Raw genomic sequence first — 17382 nt, 5'->3', positions numbered from 1 at the left:
GAAGAGAACTTAACAAAATTTAAATGTGCCCACAGAAAAATTCAAGAAGTTGTTACATCCACAAAGTGAAAACAGAGTGCTATGAAAAAGGAACAGTAAAGGAGGAGAGGACAGCCTGGCCTGTGGTGGTGCAGTGGATAAGACATCAACCTGGAATGCCGAGGTCGCTGGTTCGAAACCCCGGGTTTGCCCCGGTCAAGGCACATACGAGAAGCAACTACTCTTAAGTTGATGCTTCCCGCTCCTACCCCCTTCCCCCCTCTCCCTATCCTCTCTCTCAAATAAATAAATAAAATCTAAAGGAAAAGAACAGAGGACAAAAGGTGGCTTTTAGAAAGCGTGCTTGTTTTCAACCGACTACCTCTCAGCTCCTGACAATTTACCCTGCAGGACCTGCTCTGCTCTAACCATTCACCGCTACAGTCCTCCGCTCTACCAACTGAGCTATCGAAGGAAGCACAGGACCTGCTCTGCTCTAAAGGACTAGATAGAGTCTTCAAGCATTTCTCCTTGTCAGTTCAGCATGATGTTAGAGCTTGGCCAGCAGAGGGCGCTGTGGGGCCATTGCGGAGAAAGACGTCTGCGCTGCATTTGCTTATAGTTGCTCCGCTGCACAGTCTGTCAGCAGGGCGTGTGGGTTGAGACATCTGGTAGTGCCCTGAGCCAGTTTCGCTCCCAGATTAGGCAGTCCCTTGGAGACCTCTCAGCTCCAGCCTAGGCCTGATGACCACCTTGGTGTGGCTCTCCCAACAGGGACCTGGGCATACTCCAGGCCTCAGGTCAACAGCAGTGCTGAGTCCCTCTGTGCACACCCCCTGCCAGCCTTGAGTCTTCTTACAGCCCTTCCCAACGTGGTCAGTGTGTGCTCCACCCACAGCGGGGCCCCGCTTTCCCTGTGTACCTCACCTGAAAAGTGGGAGACCTCAGAATAGAAGTCTCTACTTCAGGCGGAGCAGGAGGAATGAAAATTACCTACACTTAGACATAACAGATGTACCTATATTTAGTGATTTACTTACATTTTCTAAAATTATTTTACTTTATTCATTTTAGAGAGAGAAAGGGGAGGAGGGGGGAGAGAGAGAGAAAGACAGATAGGAAAACAGAGAGATGAGAAGCATCAGCTTATAGTTGTGTCACCTTAGTTGTTCATTGATTGCTTCTCATACATGCCTTGACTGGGGGAGGGGCTCCAGCTGAGCCAGTGACCCCTTGTTCAAGCCAGCGACCTCAGGTGACCTTGGGCTCAAGCCAGCGACCATGGGGTCATGTCTATGATCCCACACTCAAGCTGGCAAGCCTGTGCTCAAACTGGGGAGCCTGTGCTCAAGCCGGCGCCTTGGGGTTTTGAACCAGGGTCCTCAGTGTCCCAGGTTGACACTCTATCCACTGTACCACCCAACCAGTCAGGCTAGTGATTATTTCTTAATTCTTGTGAGCAGGGATTTCATTCACAGCTTCCTCCCCATGGCCCATAATTGCTATTCAGAAAGTATTTGGTGAGTGATTTTATGACCTTGACTAGTTGCTTAATGCCTTTGAGCCCCAGTGTTCTCCTGTGTAAAACTAATAGCAGACACCAACATGCAGGGTGGTATGTAGCTCGCAGCTCCTCATGGGCTCCTTGCAGTCCTTCATTCTAGGTCCTGCAGTTCTAGTATTGGGCACTAGCTGGCAGTAGGTCTCAGGTCCGCGGTTCTCAAAGTGGTCCTGAACTTGCAGCATCAGCAACTTGTTAGAAAGACAAATTATGGGCCCCACCCCAGCCCTACGGAACTAGAATCTGCCGTGTAACATGGTTCCCAGGAAATTGCTTTGCACATGAAAGTGTGAGAAGCATTTATCTGGCACAAACTACTTTTTAGCATCTAAAAATGCACTGAAACAGTAAGTAGTTAGCTGATCTTCATAAACAACAAAAGGAAAAAAGAGGCAAGTTAAATACTAAAATGTAAAGAAATATAGCCAGCAGTTCAGCACATGAGTGCTGGAGTCATCTTCCTGGCCTGAGCCGAAATTCTGCAGTTTACCCTCAGGGTGACCTTGACCGAGTTATTTGATCTTTGAGAACCTTAGTTTCCCTCCTTTGTAAAACAGAGATGGTAATGGTCACGGTGCCTACAGCACTGAGCTGAGTGTGTTCATGTCAGGAGCAGACCCCGGGCCTGTCTTGATGGGGCTTCCCGTCTAGAGGGGACGCCCGTTACATGTGCCCTCCTCCGCAGTCCCCAACTTTGTCCTTTTGGATCTCAACTCCTCCCTCTTCCTGGCCCCTTGACTCCTCAGTTTCCCACCCTCTAGCAATGGTTTGCTCTTTCCTCCGCCATACGCCACACCGATGGGCTTCCTGCAGCCAGGTGAGGGAAGGCAGGTGGGTCAGGGCTGGGCCAGACACAGTGTCTGGTTTCTGGCCCAGGTTTGGGAAAGGCCCGGGTCCTGCAGCCACGTGGAGACAGAGCAGCCGCCCTGTGCGGGTGCGGCGGCAGGGCCGCTGGCTCCCCACCGTAAAGTAGACATTGGCGGCCACCAGCCTCGGGGCGGAGAGTGCAGGGCTCCCTCTGTGTTCCAGGGCCCGTGTTGTTCTGGGTGCTCGTGGCACTGGTGGCGGTCATCAGCCCCGGCTCCTTCCTCCTGTGCCACCGGAGGGCCTGCTGGAAGTGCATTCGGCAAAGTGAGTGGACGCGTCTGTGGGACCTGGGGGGAGGGCGGGGTGCTCTGTGCTCTCCTGGCCCGCGTCCCTGCCCTGCCCGCTGAGCCTCTCCGAGGCTGGCACCTCCAGTCTTCCTCCTGATGTCATTTCAGAGCTCCACCTGTGCTACCCAGTCCAGACCTTCCAGCCCAAGACAGAACCTGCGGGTAAGTGGTCCGATGTCGGGGGGGGGGGGGGGGGTGCTGCTTGAGCAACAAGGACGCACTGTCACTCTGGGCCCTGGGTTAAGGGTTCCCCCGGGATTCCCTCTGGGTGGCTTCTCCTTCCTCTGAGACCTCAGCTGTAAAGGGCATGTAACCTGTGGGGACCGTGAGGTGCCCTGTGCTGACCTGGGATGGAGTGCGGGAAGCTTCAGCAATGCGCTGAGTCTCATCCCTTCCTCCTCAGTGCCCCCAGCAGAGGCATCCTGATGCCCGCACTCCTCTCTTCTCTCTCTCCTTCCTTCCCAGCCTCCCTGTTCCTTCCTCCCTCTCCACGCCTCCCAGCCCTCTCTTCCCTGGCAGCCAAGGGGCACAGGGGCCAGGAGGGCAGGCTGAGAGCGCCAGAATCCTGGTTCCGCCGCTGACAAGCTGCACACCCTTTGGTTGAGTTCATTCCGCCATGTCTCAGCTTCCTCGTCTGTGACACGGGGACGGGAGCCTATGTCAGAGGGTGGGCGTGTGGATGGACAGCGACGGGCCTGTGGAGCTCCGGGCAGAGCGCCTGCAGGCCGTCGGTGCTCAGTGTAGCCGCTGTCTGCTCACCTGCCTGGGTCTGGGCCTGGTTCCTCACCAGGGATCCCAGGCCTTCCTGAGTTCTAGGTTGTTCTGAACCCTTCCCTGGTCCTTGCTCTCTGATCCCTGCCCAGTTTCCAGGCCACCTCCTCCAGGCAGCTTTCCAGAGCCCCCGGCCCTCCCCACCCATCCAGGCAGGTCTCTGGGCTTGGTCCCCAGACCTCTTGTGACAAACGCCTTCTCTCTCTTGGGCGGCCCCTTGCATGGCAGGGCGAGGTCTTCCTCAGCACTCTGTGTGCCGCCCCGACCACAGAGGAAGGAGTGGACATGAGCGATCTGAGCTTCCCTTTGTGGTTTCAAAGCAGGCTCCCCATAGGGTCGCCTGACGCAAGAACCCCAGGGGAGAGGGGTGATGGTCTGCCTGTCAGGAGGTGATAAGTGGCCCCAGGCCACACGATAAGTGCCACTTCTGGACTCAGGTGCTGGCCCTTGGGATTGCTGTTCTGTTTGTAGTGGGCTCAGTGCCATCCCCTCCGCCTTCCTCTCCCCAAACTGTGTCCACCCCATGTGCACCCAGGAGCCCACGGGCAGCCCCAGGCCAGGGCACGGTCCCCGTGCACCCATTTCCCCAGGACCCTCGGAGAGCCTTGCTGTAGCCCAGCTTTTGACTTGGGCACAAAAACAGTCCACTGAGGCCTGTTTTGAATTTGATGAGTTTCACAAGCAGGTGCTAGCATTCCCTCCACAAGGGGGGTTTTTGTGTTTTGATAGTTTCAAGCCATTTTCCATGAGCTGTCAGGCTCTGTGTCTCACTGAAACCCGTGTTTGCTTTCTTGACATTTTTCTTGTATTAGAATTTCCATTGCCGTCAGTTAATTTTTTTTCTACGAACCTTGGTGATAGCAGTTTTGTCACACAGAAAAAAAAGAGAGAGAGGGAGGGAGGGAGAAAAAGCACCTTTCCTGAAGAAGCCAGACCTACAGGGAACCCCGATCCCTGAGACTCAGTGGTGGCTGGCTCTAGCCCTCCCCCTCCCGGTGGGTGCCCGGGGGTCTGGATGCCTGGGCTCTGGGTCCCCAGGCATGAGATGGAAGGAAGGTGAGACCAGGATAAGCGCGCAGGGGGAGAACAGAGGGAGCTGCGGGTGCTGCAGGGGCGAAGGAGCCTGCATGCATTTGTGTATTCCATCCGTACATTCAGATCAGGCTATTGGACGATTCCTAGTGACTCTGTGCTGGGGACACAAACTCCGGGCTCTCCTGAACCTTGAGACCAGTGTCGGTTGCTCAAGGGGACTACAGACTAGTAGGATGAGAGTGTGTGCCCCAGCCCTCCCCGTCCTGGAACTTCAGGGCTGGGGGAGCGCACGGTGCCCTAAAGCAGCGCATTGGAGAGCTGGGCAGGTGCCCATTACATGCTCACCCATCACCTCTTGTGTTGATTTGGCTTTGTGGTGTGTGTCCTTGTGGCAGGCATTTGCCAAGCACATGTGTGATCTCATTGCACCCCGCTGGTGTCCTTGTGAGGCACCTACTGCTGTTGTCCTCATTTCACAGATGGGGGACCAGAGGCGCAGGAAGAGGAGGGAACTTGTTGAAGGCCACGTGGTTAGTAAGCAGTACAACCGGAATTTTGTTTTCACTGTTGGTGGTGAGATTTTTGTAAAAAAGATCTCACATCCTCACAGGATGGGCACTTGGGACCGGATAACTCTTTGCTACAGGGGCTGTCCTGTGCATTGTCGGATGCTGGGCAGTTTTCCTGGTCTCTACCCACCAGATACTAGTAGCACCTCCCAGTTGTGACAACCAGAAATGTCTCCAGACATTGCCAGATGTCCCCTGGGGGTGGAGGAAAATCATTCCTGGTTGAGAAACACTGATTACAATTTTTTTTTTTTTTTTTTTTTACAGAGAGAGAGAGTCAGAGATAGGGACAGACAGACAGGAATAGAGATGAGAAGCATCAATCATCAGTTTTTCGTTGTGGCACCTTAGTTGTTCATTGATTGCTTTCTCATATGTGCCTTGACCATGGGGCTGCAGCAGACCAAATAACCCTTTGCTCAAGCCAGCAACCTTGGGTCCAAGCTGGTGAGCTTTGCTCAAATCAGATGAACCCGCGCTCAAGCTGGCGACCTTAGGGTCTCGAACCTGGGTCCTCTGCATCCCAGTCTGATGCTCTATCCACTGTGCCACCGCCTGGTCAGGCTGATTACAATTCTTTTAATGATCCTTCATTGAAATGGACACTAAAGTTATTCCTGTATCTGTACATTCAGGCAGGTTTACTTTGAAAATATGCTGTTGTTTTGAAATAATTTCAAACTTACAGGGAAGCCACAAGCATACTAACAAATAGCTTATTTTTCCGGGACCATCGGAGAGTAAGTTACTGACTCGATGCCCTACCGTCTCTGACACTGCAGTGTGTATTTCACACCACTAAAGCATATTGCTACACAACCGTTGCAACACCATCAAAATCAGAGGGTTCACCTCGACACAGCACCGCCAGCTAATTCTCGGACCCCGTATAAGTTTCCTCATTTATCCCAATAACGTCCGTTACAGCAATAGAGTTCAGGTCGGAATCTTGTGTTGCATTTGGTTGTCATGTCTCCATGATTCCAGGTCAGTTCTGGTCTCTTCCTTCATGTTCGCGACCTCGCCACCTTGGCAGGTTCAAGCAGTGGTTTCGTAGATGCCCCTCACCTTGGCTTTGATGTCTCTTTACTACCGGGTTCAGGTGGTGCGTCTGGTGGGGAAGAGCCCAGGCCTGACACTGAGCTGTCCTTTGTAGCATCCGTCCCTTCCCCCCCAGCCCTGGGTTTCTTTCTGTCCCTTTCCTGGTGGTGTTCACATTGGGGGCTTGATCAAGGTGGTGTCTGGCGGGTTTCTCCACCGTGAACTTGCCCTTTCCCCCTTGAAATTGCTAAGTATTCTGAAGGGAGGTACTGTGAGTCTGTGTGAATAACCTTCCTCGTCAGACTTTCCTTTTCTTCGTTCATGTACTTAACATATGACTCATGGATTCCTATTTTATTCTGCTAACATCATTATTTAGTCTGATGTTCAAATTGTCCCCGGGTTAGGTTCGAAGGGGGCCACTTCAGGCTGGCTCCTGTGTCCTTTTATCCCCATTCTTTTGTGTCTGAAGCGCTTCGTTACTCTCAGATGTTCCCAGCTTAGCTTGTACTTTCCTCCGCCCCTCCCCCGGGGGCCCACCGGCTTTCCTAAGAGCCCGGGGAATCCGATCAAGGAGTGTCGGTTGCCAAAGCCTGGCTGAACCTCTGTGCCAAACCCTTTCCTTGGGTCTGTTCTACTTCCTGCAGCAGCTGGGAGCTCAGGCCAGAGAGAGCATGGGACTGAAAGGGAGAGCACTGGGGATTAAACACAGATGATTTACAAGTCAGAACGCATGCGCTCAGCTACCGTGGCCTCAGGGCAGCCCCAGGATACCCTGCACTGTCCCAGGAGGGTCACTGATGCCCAGCATGTCCCTGGACTCGTGTCCTGCGGTGCTGGAAGCATTTACGAGAAGATCATAGTTACTCCGAAAGCAATGAAACCGATAAATGAAGAGAGTGGACAGAAGCAACATTCTTAGGGGAAGAACTCTTACAAAATCTGACCTCTGTTCCTGGCACAATTTGTTCCTAGCTTTACCAAAGTACACACATGGGTTGTAACAAGGCTGAAAGCAGCCGTGGGTACCTTCAGGATTCTGCCTTTTCACACGGGTGCTCTTTTGTGCTTGTTTGCGAGAGTCAGTATTGAATGCCGATCATCTCTTTGTTGTGATAGAGTGCCGACATCCTGGGACCCACTACGTGCTAGGCAGGGGCCCGGGTACCTTCCCTTTTTAATGTTAAAAGACTTAAGATAGACTTTATTTTCTAGAACAGATTTACAGAAATTTTGAGAAGCTAATACAGAGTCCCCATCTACCCCCACCCAGTTTCCTCTATTGTTAACATCTTACATTATTAGTCTGATAACACCTGTCACTGTAAACAAGCCGATACTGATACAGTACTATCCACAAAAATCCATCCCCTATTCAGATTGGCTTAGTCTTTAGTCTTGACCTAATGCCCTTTCCTGTTCCAGGATCCCACCCAGGACCCCACATTACATTGAGTCATCATGTCTCCTGGGGCTCCTCTGGGCAGTGACAGTTTCTGATCTTCCTTATCTTTGATGACCCTGGAAACTCTGAGGAGGACTGCTCAGTCATGTTGTCCTCCTCCTGGAATCTGCCAAATGTTTTGCTCCTGATTTGATTGGGGTGATAAGTTTAGGGTTGGAGACCAAACAGGTCCAATATGTCACATCTCATCAAGGGGACACGCTCTCAGCATGACTGGTCATTAGGCACCTTCCCTTGCAAGAGCTCATCTGACCTTCATAAAAAGTAAATAAATAAAAGGCCTCCAAAGTTGGCAGGACCCATGGCATATTCCAGGCAGAGACGAAGGCAGGCAGAGGTGATGGAACGTGCCAGGGGTTCCCTGCCAGGAAGGAGTCCTCTCAGGGCTCGGTCGGCGTCTGGCTTGCTAGCAGCTCCCCGGTTATTGTAAATACCACCACTGGGGCGCACAGCCCTGCTGTTTTCTTTTGGGTTATTTCCTGAGGGTGTGTCACTGAAGACGGATTACTGGGGCAGAGAGGGTGAGATTTTCCTTGCCAGACTCTCGAGAAAGACAGAACCAGTTCACAGGGCCTGAGCAGTTGTGTTCCTGTGCGCACGCCCTTGTACTTCCCGAGACTGAGTTTTACCATTTTTATTTGTTTTGTCTTGTTACTTTGCACCCCACTCCCACCCCTGTGACTTGGCACCAAATCCCACTTGGCTGTTTGTAAGACTCAAAATCACTCTCAAAGGACAAGGATTCAGCTTCACTGACATCATTTCAAAGAATGTGCCACAGGCCAGAGAGTATTTCTCAAAGTGGTGGCAGTTGGGAATGAGCCCCCCCCCCCCCCCCCAGGTGACCACTCTGCTGGGAACAGCAGTTATCAGATTAAGTAAATGCCACACATGTGTTAAATCCAGAATCGAGAATTGGGTCATTTTACACGTCTGCTTATTTTCATCCTTGTTCTGGTCTATTTCCCCCTTAGACACTTTCTACCTGGTGATGGGCATTTAAAAGGGACTCGTAAGAGTGTTTCCTGAACTGGCCTGTGCCCACACGGCTCGGTCTGCCCAATTTACTGGTGTTATGGTGGTTGGTCGGCCGCCTGTGAGTTCTCAGCTAGGATCAGGGGCTGGTGGTTCCCCAGAGCTGCTGAGATCAGGGAGAGTGTTCTGGAGGTGACATAGCTGGCACACTGGCACCCCTGGCTGATGTCTCTGGTCAGGTACTCCCACCAAACAGCAGCCTGTTCTGCGTCCTCGCACGCGACCTGTGAGACAGCCGGAAATGGTGGTGTTTCCGTGAAGCCTGGAGTTGATTTGCTGTAGGACAGACCAGATGCCTGGGCCCTGGGCCACGGTTACATGTCCACTTACACTTGGCCATGACCTACTCAGTACGAGGAGAAAACTGGAGTGGAGGGGTGGGGTTTGGGAGGAAAGGATGAAGGTCGTGCCCTGAGAATCATTGCCTCAGCACCTCCCGAGCCCACCTAAGGGGCAGGGTGGCAGGGAGGGGGAAGACTGGTGAGCAGATGTCTTTCTCCAAGGTGGTCGCATGGGCTTTTTAAAGCACAGTTCATAGACAATTGAGCTCAGAGAGGGGCCTGAGCCAGAAGGGCTCCGGGGTCACCTGGCTTCTGGCACGTCTGGCATAGGACTCATTAAACTTCCTTGGGGCCTGTCATCCACTGTCTGTCGCCCTGTGTTGAGGTTCTCTGTGTATTTTGCACAGTGGTCTGGGGAGCTCTGAGCTCTGCTGACCCTGGGTGCTGCGAGGTAGCGGCAGTGCCGTGGACCAATTTCTGAGTTGGCAGAAGCCTCCTCGGCTCCAGCTGGGGCGTGTGCCTCTCCCGAACCTTTCCCTGTGTGTGTGGGAGGGGTGGGGGTGGATTGGGGAGGGGTCCAGTGTGCTGACTGGCTTAGTGGCTGGAGGAGAGCACAGACCCTGAAATCTACGCACTGTGTCCAGACCGAGGGCCCGAGCGTCAGCTACCCCTGGGGAACAAAGTGGGAGGCATTTGCCCACATGTGAGGTGGGTGGGGCAGGACCCGACGCCAGACCCTCCTTGGTGAAGTTGCCACTTTTGTTCTCTTTGCAGATTCCAGGCCCCAGAGGAACCAGACAGTAAGTAACATCCCCGTCCCCCCAGTCCCTAAATCTGACTCCTCAGCGGATCGGGTGCTGAGAGCTGCCTGGTCCCCTGCGTGTCCGTGCGGGGTCTGCCCCACGCAGGGAGCTCTGCGCAGAGTGGGGCCCCAGCCAGGCCCTGGCCGAGGATGCAGTCCCACCCCCACCACAGGCTCTGGCTCCTGGCTCAGCCCGCGGGGGACTTCCAGAAAGGCCGGCCAGACCGAGGATTGGGCTTTGGCCACTTTGAGTGCCAGGTGTGGTCAGGTCACGAGAAAGCCGGTGTTTACTTCTCCTTTTCTTGTCACTCTTCCATGAGTCTTATTCTCACAGCTGGGTGACATATCAGTAGCAAGGATTTATAAAACTTAGCTATCATGTACTGAGCATTTGCCACAAGTGAGGCATCCAGCTCTGTGCTCTCTTGACATTATCTCGTGTAGTCCTTGCAACATGCAGAGGTCGGTTCTGCTGTCCAATTTTTATAAAAGAGGAAACGGAGGCCCAGACCAGAAAGGTGGCTCCGCAGCTGGAGAGCAGATCTCCTAGGACGGGAGCCCAGGTTTGTGACTACAATGCCAGTACTCTGAGCGCCGACCCTGAGCTGCCTCTAGTAAGACCAGCCTCATCTGCCTCTTGTGGAGTGCTCGCTGTGCGCATGTGCTGGGCTAGGGTCTTTGCAGATGTTACCGCTGATCCTAGGACCAGCCAGGACGGCCCCCTATGCCACTGGGCTTGTCCTTGCGCCCGCTCTGTGCCCAGCCTCCCAGGGGCGCAGGGGTGGCATGAGCTGTAGAGCTGGGCAGTGCCCTCTGGAGCTGTGGGAGGGGCAGGGCCAGGCCTTCGGCATGGCTGGGTCTCAAGCATGTGTGGTTCACCCATTTTTGTTTTTCACTTATCAAATCTTCCGTTACTTTCTTTTAACTCAAACATTCACACATAGAAGATTTGTCATCTCCATGGAATAATAACTAACACGGCCTTTATGGTTTCACATGGGCACATAGGCACTCCCCGCCCTTTTCAGAATCCACGGGTTATTGAACTTTGTAAGCTGGCAGTGAAACCGTTAAAACATGACAACAATGTTTTGTTGCACTGATTTTATAAACTTTTACAGTGCAGTATTTGCTATTTTTCAGAGACAAACCCAAGGTTAATTTCTCGGGGTTCTTGCTGTCTGCTTTAGCAGCATTTGATGGAGAATCTTTTGTATACACTTTATTTTAGTTATTTTTTTAAGCTTTTCTTTTTTAGATTTTATTTCTTCATTTTTAGAGAGAGAGGGAAAAGGGGCAGGAGCAGGAAGCATCAACTCCCATATGTGCCTTGACCAGGCAAGCCCGGGGTTTCGAACCTGAGTCCTCAACATCCCAGGCCAGTGCTCTATCCACTGTGCCACTACCTGGTCAGGCTCTTTTGTATGCATTTGTAATAGATAAAAATAAAGCAGATTGCAAATTCTTTTTTTTTTTAATGCTTAAACATGTACCAAGTTTTTGGTCCAAATCATTTAGAGTAAGGTAAACTTAAATTGCAAAAATTGCATTTTATTAACCAATATATGTGTATTTCTCTAAGCATAGCTGTGTTGAAAGAAAGTTTCAGATATATGTGCTGCCAAAGCGAGCACAAAATAAAGTTTTAAAAAGCAAAAAACCCCACAAAAACAAAAACATTTATACATGGAGAGAGGTATCCGTCCTTTAATTTTTTTTTTTTTTTTTTTTTTTTTCATTTTTCTGAAGCTGGAAACAGGGAGAGACAGTCAGACTCCCGCATGCGCCCGACCCCGGGATCCACCCGGCACGCCCACCAGGGGCGGTGCTCTGCCCCCCAGGGGGCGATGCTCTGCCCATCCTGGGCGTCGCCATATTGCGACCAGAGCCACTCTAGCGCCTGAGGCAGAGGCCACAGAGCCATGCCCAGCGCCTGGGCCATCTCTGCTTCAATGGAGCCTTGGCTGCGGGAGGGGAAGAGAGAGACAGAGAGGAAAGCGCGGCGGAGGGGTGGAGAAGCAAATGGGCGCTTCTCCTGTGTGCCCTGGCCGGGAATCGAACCCGGGTCCTCCGCACGCTAGGCTGACGCTCTACCGCTGAGCCAACCGGCCAGGGCCGTCCTTTAATTTTTAAACATAATAGATCTACAATACGAGTCTAATTTCAAATTGTAGGAGATCACCAGAGGCGGATTAAGGTCAGTTGAGGCCCCAGGTGCAGAAGAAAATATTGGGCCCCTTATATTAGAAAAAAGTGTAAAGTTGGGGTTTTGCGGGGCCCTTCAGAAGTCAGGGCCCAGGGTGCATGCCTGGTGCGCCCACCGTTAAATCCGCCTCTGGAGATCACATTCAAATATGCTTGGGTCAGACAAGTTGGTGTTTTTTATTTTATTTTATTTTATTTATTCATTTTTAGAGAGGAGAGGGAGAGAGAGGAGAGAGAGACAGAGAGAGAGAAGGGGGGAGGAGCTGGAAGCATCAACTCCCATATGTGCCTTGACCAGGCAGGCCCAGGGTTTCGAACCGGCGACCTCAGCATTTCCAGGTCGACGCTTTATCCACTGCGCCACCACAAGTCAGGCCCAAGTTGGTGTTTTAACAACACTGAGAAATTTCATGGAAAAGGTATTCAACAGTTCATAAGATAATCAAATATCTTTTGACTATGTGGGCCAATGCATTAATACTAAATTGTTTAAAAATTCCATCTTTTGGACTTGAAATTGTTATAAAAAGAATATTCAGAATCATGTAGCTATACTTTCTAAATTACTCAAACTTGTTTCATCTTCTATGTACTTACCTATCAACATAAAAAACTAAACCAACACTCTACTGAAGGCATAGCTATTTTTAGAATACTTTAGGGTAATCATAACAGACTACTGTCCCAGGAGGTCAGGGCTGGGCAGTTGGGGTGGCCTGGAGCTAACACTTATAGACTGGTCCTTACATACATGGATTCTGGAGCCAGATGCCAGAGTTCGAGTACTGGCCCAGATACTTACTGACCCTGAGCAAGTCACTTGACTCCTCTGTGCCTCAGTTCCCTGATCTGTAAAACGGAGAGGGTGCTAATATTAGTCCCCTCACGGGGTGGCTGTGAGAGTTAACATGTGTGAGCGGTACACACATCCGATGTTGGCCACGATCCTTATTATTCAGAACAAGTTAAAAACAGTGCCACCTGTCCCGGAACTTTGGCCATAGGTGGGCCAGGCCATCGAGGCTGAGCGCCCGGGGGAATGTGTGGCGGCTCTAGAGCCGAGTAGGCGCCTGGCTGGGGCCCACAGAGTTGAGGCCCCGGGGCCCCGCAGTGCAGAAACCGCAGGGAGGTCGGGGCACCCTGCATCAGTACCTGCCTCCTCTGTGCCCACAGGAGCTGAAGAGCTTCTTGGTGGCAGGGCCCGGCACAGAAGAGCTGGGGTTAATGAGCCCCCCGGCCGTGGAGACCAGCCCCAACCTGGGGCCGACCTGCCTGGAGAACCTGCCGCTTCTGGGTGCCAGTCCAGAAGGCAGCCCCTCACCTCCCAGGGACCTTCCCGAGCCCCGGGTGACAGCAGAGCATACCAACAACAGGATCGGTGAGTCGGCATATTTGGGGTTCCCAGTGCACTCAGGGTCAACCGGGCAATGGGCAGATGGGTGCTGGCTGGGCCCTGGGCCCCAGGCTCCCACCTGGAACCAGAGACCCTGTGTCCCAAAGGCCCAGCGAGGAAGAGGCTGGATTCTTGCACCAGCCCTCATTAGCATGAGATGTGTTTTGTGAGAGTGTTCAACTGTACTTAGGTGTGCCGTGCAGCTCATGAAATGGCCATTGCGGTCATCGTGACTGCCTAGGGCCAGCATGAGGATTCCTAAGATAACCACGTTACGTTGTCTCTGTGTGGTGGGCTGCCGTGGAAGGAAGGGGTGCGCCCCTGCCTGCTCCTATGAAAGAGAAAAGTGATCTGCTATCCCCATCCCCCAACAAAGAGCCCCTGAGAGGAGACAGGGGGAAGACACACAGTGACATAAGAGCTACCGCATGTCTGATGCATTCCGGGCACCGTGCAGACACGTCACCTCTCATTGTCACACAACCTTGTGAAGATGGTGTCTTCCCCTTTTCGCAACTGGGGAAACTGTGGGTGGGGGGTGGATGAAATGATTTTCCCCGGCACACGGCTACTCAACAGCAGGCCTGGGACTTGTCTGCAGGACTCTGAAAGCCCTGGTTTGTCTGCACTGCCACCAGGCCCTGAGGGCACCTAGGCCAGCACTTCCCAAACTTCAGCTGTCCTCCATGCCTTCTGCTTTGGCCTTGCCCAGGTCTCATGCCTCCTCTGTTCCTTCCCTCCACCCTGGTACCACCAGAGCATTTCTCCAGATTATACCTACCCTAACTCCAGGGGTCCCCGTTACCTTCAGGATGAATTCCAGGATTCTTATTCCGGCATTCAAGGCTGGTCACGAGCTGCCTTCTCCCCACCAGACCCACCTGCCTCCTGACCCCACATGTCCTCCCACTCAATGGCAGTTTCCTAAGTTGACCGAGCCCCCCTCTCACTTCTGAGCTTCCCTGTGGCAGCTGCTTCCTCCCTGGGACAGCCAGTTCCACTCCCTTGAATCTAGTTATTTCCTGATGTTCCTTGGACCCTGCTTATTTGCCCCTTCCTCCAGGAAGTCTTCCTTGCACTTTCCACTCTCCTGTCTAGACTAGATGCACCTCTGCTGTGCTCCCCCAGACTCCAGACCTCCCCACCCAGTGTCCTCAGCACTGAGCAGTGTGACTGTCATTGGGGCTCTCTGCCCTGTCACTTGTCTGTGAGCCCCTTGGGGCAGGGCCTCAGTGGTCTCCATTGCTGTTTTCTCTGAAGGCTAACATCACTCAGATAATACAGCAGAGCATTTGTGATCATTGCACACATGTCTGTGGAGGCGCTGCTGGGTAGAACTCTTGGGGCAGAGGCTTTGGTACCAAACTGAAACTTTAGGAATTGCAGCCTTTGGCAAATTTTAATAGAACTTATTTTGGGAAATACCGCCCAAGGCATCTCCTTCAAATTTCCTAAGAAACCCTAATTTGGACTTTTCAGCTCATGCTGAATCCAGTGCCCAGAATTTCAGGGTGGGGTTCCAGGGCTGTTGGAGAGGGTGGTGGAGGCAGGTACCAGACTCCCAGGACAGCTGGGGCATGCGGCTGGGATGTGGGCAGCCCTGCTCTGAGCCAAGCTGGCCTGCAGGCCTTGCTGGTGAGTGGGGGTGGGGAGGGAAGGCCTTGGAGGGTCTCTTAGAACACCCAAGAGACAGTGAGCCCCTTGTCCTGCTGACACCACGCCAGAGGAGCACCTGCTTTGTTCACTTCCCAAGGGGGATGAAACTCCGGCCTGAACTCTTGGTCACATCCCCCCCCCCCCCCCTGCTGGCACCAGGCAGGGTCTTGATGAAGATGTATGTGGCTGGAGCCTGAGGCCCTGTTCTCTCTTTTGAGGTGTAGGGGGGGTCTAGCCCGCAGCTTGTCTCTCTCTCTGAGCCTTCTCTTTAGTTCCTGCTGCTATTTCGGACACTTCTCTTTCCTGGGAGTGTTAAAACCAAAACAGAAGAGCTGGCATTATGCAATGGGCTTCAGGGTCCAGGGCCCCCAGAATGTTTTGGGGTTCCTGATTTGGAGGGGTGTAACTGGTTACCCAGAGGGGCAGGGATCCCAAAGCTCCCAGCCCCACCCCAGCTCTCAAGTTTCCTCCTGAGAGTCCCGGGGCTGAGCAGCTGGGAACCGGGAGCCTGCCCTGAGCTGGAGGCCATCGGAAGCTGGGCTGCTGCCGCCTGAAGTCAGCTGACCTGACCAAGGGCCAGGCTCCCCACTTGCCAGCTTTTTAGGCAGCTTGCTTAGCTCCCCTGAGCCTCCGAAACCCCCAAAGCAGACCAGCAGGCAGTGTAGAGGGCCCGGGGAATCACACCTCTAATGGGCTGGGCTGGTTGTCATCCAAGTGGCATACAGAAGCCAAGCTACTGTGTGCCAGGCAGGCACAGCCCTGATGAGGGCCTCAGGTGGTAGATGGGCAGTAAGCAATGAACGCCGAAATATATCGCCCTGCCCAGAGCTGTCTGCATCGCAGGCTGCTGGTGTGGTCCACAGGGCCGAGCTTTCTGCAGGACGAGACCAGCTGTCTGTGCCTGCCCAGACTGCAGAGGTCCCTGGGATGGGGACTCCCACTGCTAAAACCAGGAGCATCCCTGGCAAACCGGGACAAGTTGGTCACCCCAGGTTTATTGCCTTAGGCAGGTGGGAAGGCGTGGAGAGGGCAGGGGGGCCCGAGTTCCTTTTAGGATTTTTGCTAACTACCTGGTGACCTTGGGCAGGTCATTTACCTTCTCTGGGCTCCAGGTTCTTTCTCTGTAACAGGAGGTAATAATACATCATTTACCTGGCAGAAGGGATGTGAGGATTCAGGAGCAAAAGTGTGGAAAGTGTCCTGACCAGTGTCCAGGACAGGCTAATGTCTATCTAAGTTCCCTGGTGCTATTATTATTTTTAACTTTATTTTTCAATTGCAGATAACATTCGAAGGTGCTGTTGTTATTGATTTTACTTGCTTCCTCCCCAGAACTTGCTTTATCTTCCAATCCCATTCTCTCCTTCCCTACTCCCTCCCCTTGAAAGTGCCAAGAAAATCATAAGCATCTCCTCTAAGTAGCAAGTGGGCCGTTTTGTAACTCCTCTGCATAAAGTTCCTAGCTGTAAGGTTGGCAGGGCTTACTGTGCATCAGAGAGGTTGTGTCATCTGCCTGAGGCCACACAGCAGGAGCGGCAGAGCGGAGACTTGGATCCTCCTTTACCTCCTTGCCTCCATCCTCTGGGGCTCTGGTCTCCTGACTTCACCCATGCTTTTCCTTTGCAGAGAAAATTTATATCATGAAAGCTGACACAGTGATTGTGGGGACCGTGAAGACTGAGGTGCCTGAGGGCCGGGGCGTGGTGGAGCCAGCAGGGCCTGAGCTGGAGGAGGATCTGGAAGTGGACCATGCCCCCCACTACCCGGAGCAGGAGACAGAACCACCTCTGGACAGCTGCAGGGACGTCATGTTCTCAGTGGAGGAAGAAGGGAAGGAGCAATCCTTGCCCACGACCGCCTCTGGAAAATGAGGCCTGGCCGGGGCTGGGGCCGATAGGGCGGCCGGGGTGGCACAGGTGGCCCAAGCTGCTGTCAGAGGCCCATCTGGCCTGCACTGAGTTCCAGCCTGTCAGTGCAGGAGGGGTTCTGGTGGTCTCTACCTCATCTCCACCCAGCTGCCCCCAGACCCCAACTCTAGGGGAGAGGATTGTGCAGTAGAGACAACCACGGGGCTGGATCTGAGTGGCGCTGTTTGCTGCAGCAACAGACAGACAGACAGAAACAGACAGCAGGGACTGACATCTTGCAGTCTGCTACTACTGAGAAGAAGCCCCAGAGTCCTGGGCATCAGACAGTCCACTAGGCTGGAGCCTACTGGCAGAGGCCGTGAAGCCCAACCCCATGCCCTCTCCCTTCGCCCCGGGCCTCGGGAGTGATACCCACTGGGCCTTGCTACCATGCCAACGATCCCCAGTTACTGTAAACATGGCCTTCGTGGGACCGAGCCAGCGCCTGTGGTTTCTCTTCAGTCAAGGGGGAAATAGAAGGACAGGCGCTGTTGGCTGGCCTGTCTTGGCCGCAGCCGCCGTGCTGTG

The 17382-nt window shown here is 53.1% G+C and overlaps 1 protein-coding gene across 1 annotated transcript in view; it reads left to right on the top strand.

The window, feature by feature from the left end:
• Window positions 1-16818, top strand: part of TNFRSF8 (TNF receptor superfamily member 8) — a 60828-nt gene extending 44010 nt beyond the window's left edge. The window contains exons 9-13 of the mRNA XM_066270411.1: window positions 2570-2671; window positions 2803-2856; window positions 9666-9691; window positions 13072-13276; window positions 16574-16818. Coding sequence (XP_066126508.1) covers window positions 2570-2671; window positions 2803-2856; window positions 9666-9691; window positions 13072-13276; window positions 16574-16818 — 632 coding nt within the window. The remainder of the gene's footprint in view (window positions 1-2569; window positions 2672-2802; window positions 2857-9665; window positions 9692-13071; window positions 13277-16573) is intronic.
• Window positions 16819-17382: the final 564 nt, after the last annotated feature.

The sequence above is a fragment of the Saccopteryx bilineata genome, chromosome 3 (assembly GCF_036850765.1).
Source record: "Saccopteryx bilineata isolate mSacBil1 chromosome 3, mSacBil1_pri_phased_curated, whole genome shotgun sequence".
Taxonomy (NCBI): Eukaryota; Metazoa; Chordata; class Mammalia; order Chiroptera; family Emballonuridae; genus Saccopteryx; species Saccopteryx bilineata.
This window is presented reverse-complemented; position numbering and strand designations above follow the sequence as displayed.